Source organism: Naegleria gruberi, assembly GCF_000004985.1.
Source record: "Naegleria gruberi genomic scaffold NAEGRscaffold_5, whole genome shotgun sequence".
Lineage (NCBI taxonomy): Eukaryota > Heterolobosea > Eutetramitea > Acrasida > Naegleriidae > Naegleria > Naegleria gruberi.
In genome coordinates this window covers 849,026-850,158 of record NW_003163322.1, presented here as the reverse complement: position 1 = coordinate 850,158, position 1,133 = coordinate 849,026, and the positions used below count along the sequence as shown (strand labels likewise).

At 35.3% G+C, this 1,133-nt stretch overlaps 1 protein-coding gene across 1 annotated transcript; it reads left to right on the top strand.

The window, feature by feature from the left end:
* NAEGRDRAFT_46275 (uncharacterized protein) lies at positions 1 to 404 on the top strand (the record flags this gene model as incomplete). Its single annotated transcript, XM_002681839.1, has 1 exon — positions 1 to 404. A coding segment is annotated over one exon (404 nt), but the record flags the coding sequence as incomplete, so codon positions are not given.
* Positions 405 to 1,133: the final 729 nt, after the last annotated feature.

Genomic DNA, 1,133 nt, shown 5'->3' with positions numbered 1-1,133 from the left:
CCAAACCCAAACCCAAACCCAAACCCAAACCCAAACCCAAACCCAAACCCAAACCCAAACCCAAACCCAAACCCAAACCCAAACCCAAACCCAAACCCAAACCCAAACCCAAACCCAAACCCAAACCCAAACCCAAACCCAAACCCAAACCCAAACCCAAACCCAAACCCAAACCCAAACCCAAACCCAAACCCAAACCCAAACCCAAACCCAAACCCAAACCCAAACCCAAACCCAAACCCAAACCCAAACCCAAACCCAAACCCAAACCCAAACCCAAACCCAAACCCAAACCCAAACCCAAACCCAAACCCAAACCCAAACCCAAACCCAAACCCAAACCCAAACCCAAACCCAAACCCAAACCCAAACCCAAACCCAAACCTAAAAATCTAAACCTTTGAACCTAAAATTGAAATACCAGACCCAATGTTTCAAAGTTCAAACCCTAGCCCAAATTATTGAATATTATACATTCGATTGTAAATGATGAGTAGAACAATGTATTATATTTAGTTTTTCAATTTATAAAATATTAACTTTGTAAATAATGTCAGATTAAAAATTATAAAATGAAACCATAGGAAGAATGATAATTTCAAAATCCTTTAATGAGATTATATAGTTTATATCATCATTAACAACATTTATAATCACTTTCATATGAAATTTCAATAGTTCATGTCTGTAGGTATAAAAGTATAGTATCAAGTGAAAAGGGAAGTTGTGAGGTACAATAGGTCAACAATAACTTTTGAGTTTCTCATGAAAACATATTGAATCCTGACATGAAAATGTTCCATTTGATGAGTAAACATCGAATATCAAATTTATTTTAACTTTCATATTTAAAGATTTCTTCCCTCAACCATCATAGGGTCAACTTGTATGAACTTGTATGAATATGTGGAAATCTGGAAAAAGGACCACCTATTGAAACTTTACCATCATAATGTAGATGATCTATAATGATATAGAATTTAATTTCATGTCCTAGTAATCAGAAATGGTACCATGGGAATGTAAATGTTGACTTTACAAAGTTGATTAAGGAAAGACAAGTCAGACCTACTCTATCAAATACATCACTTCAACCAACAATATACATAAGAACATGCTCCATTCGATGAGTA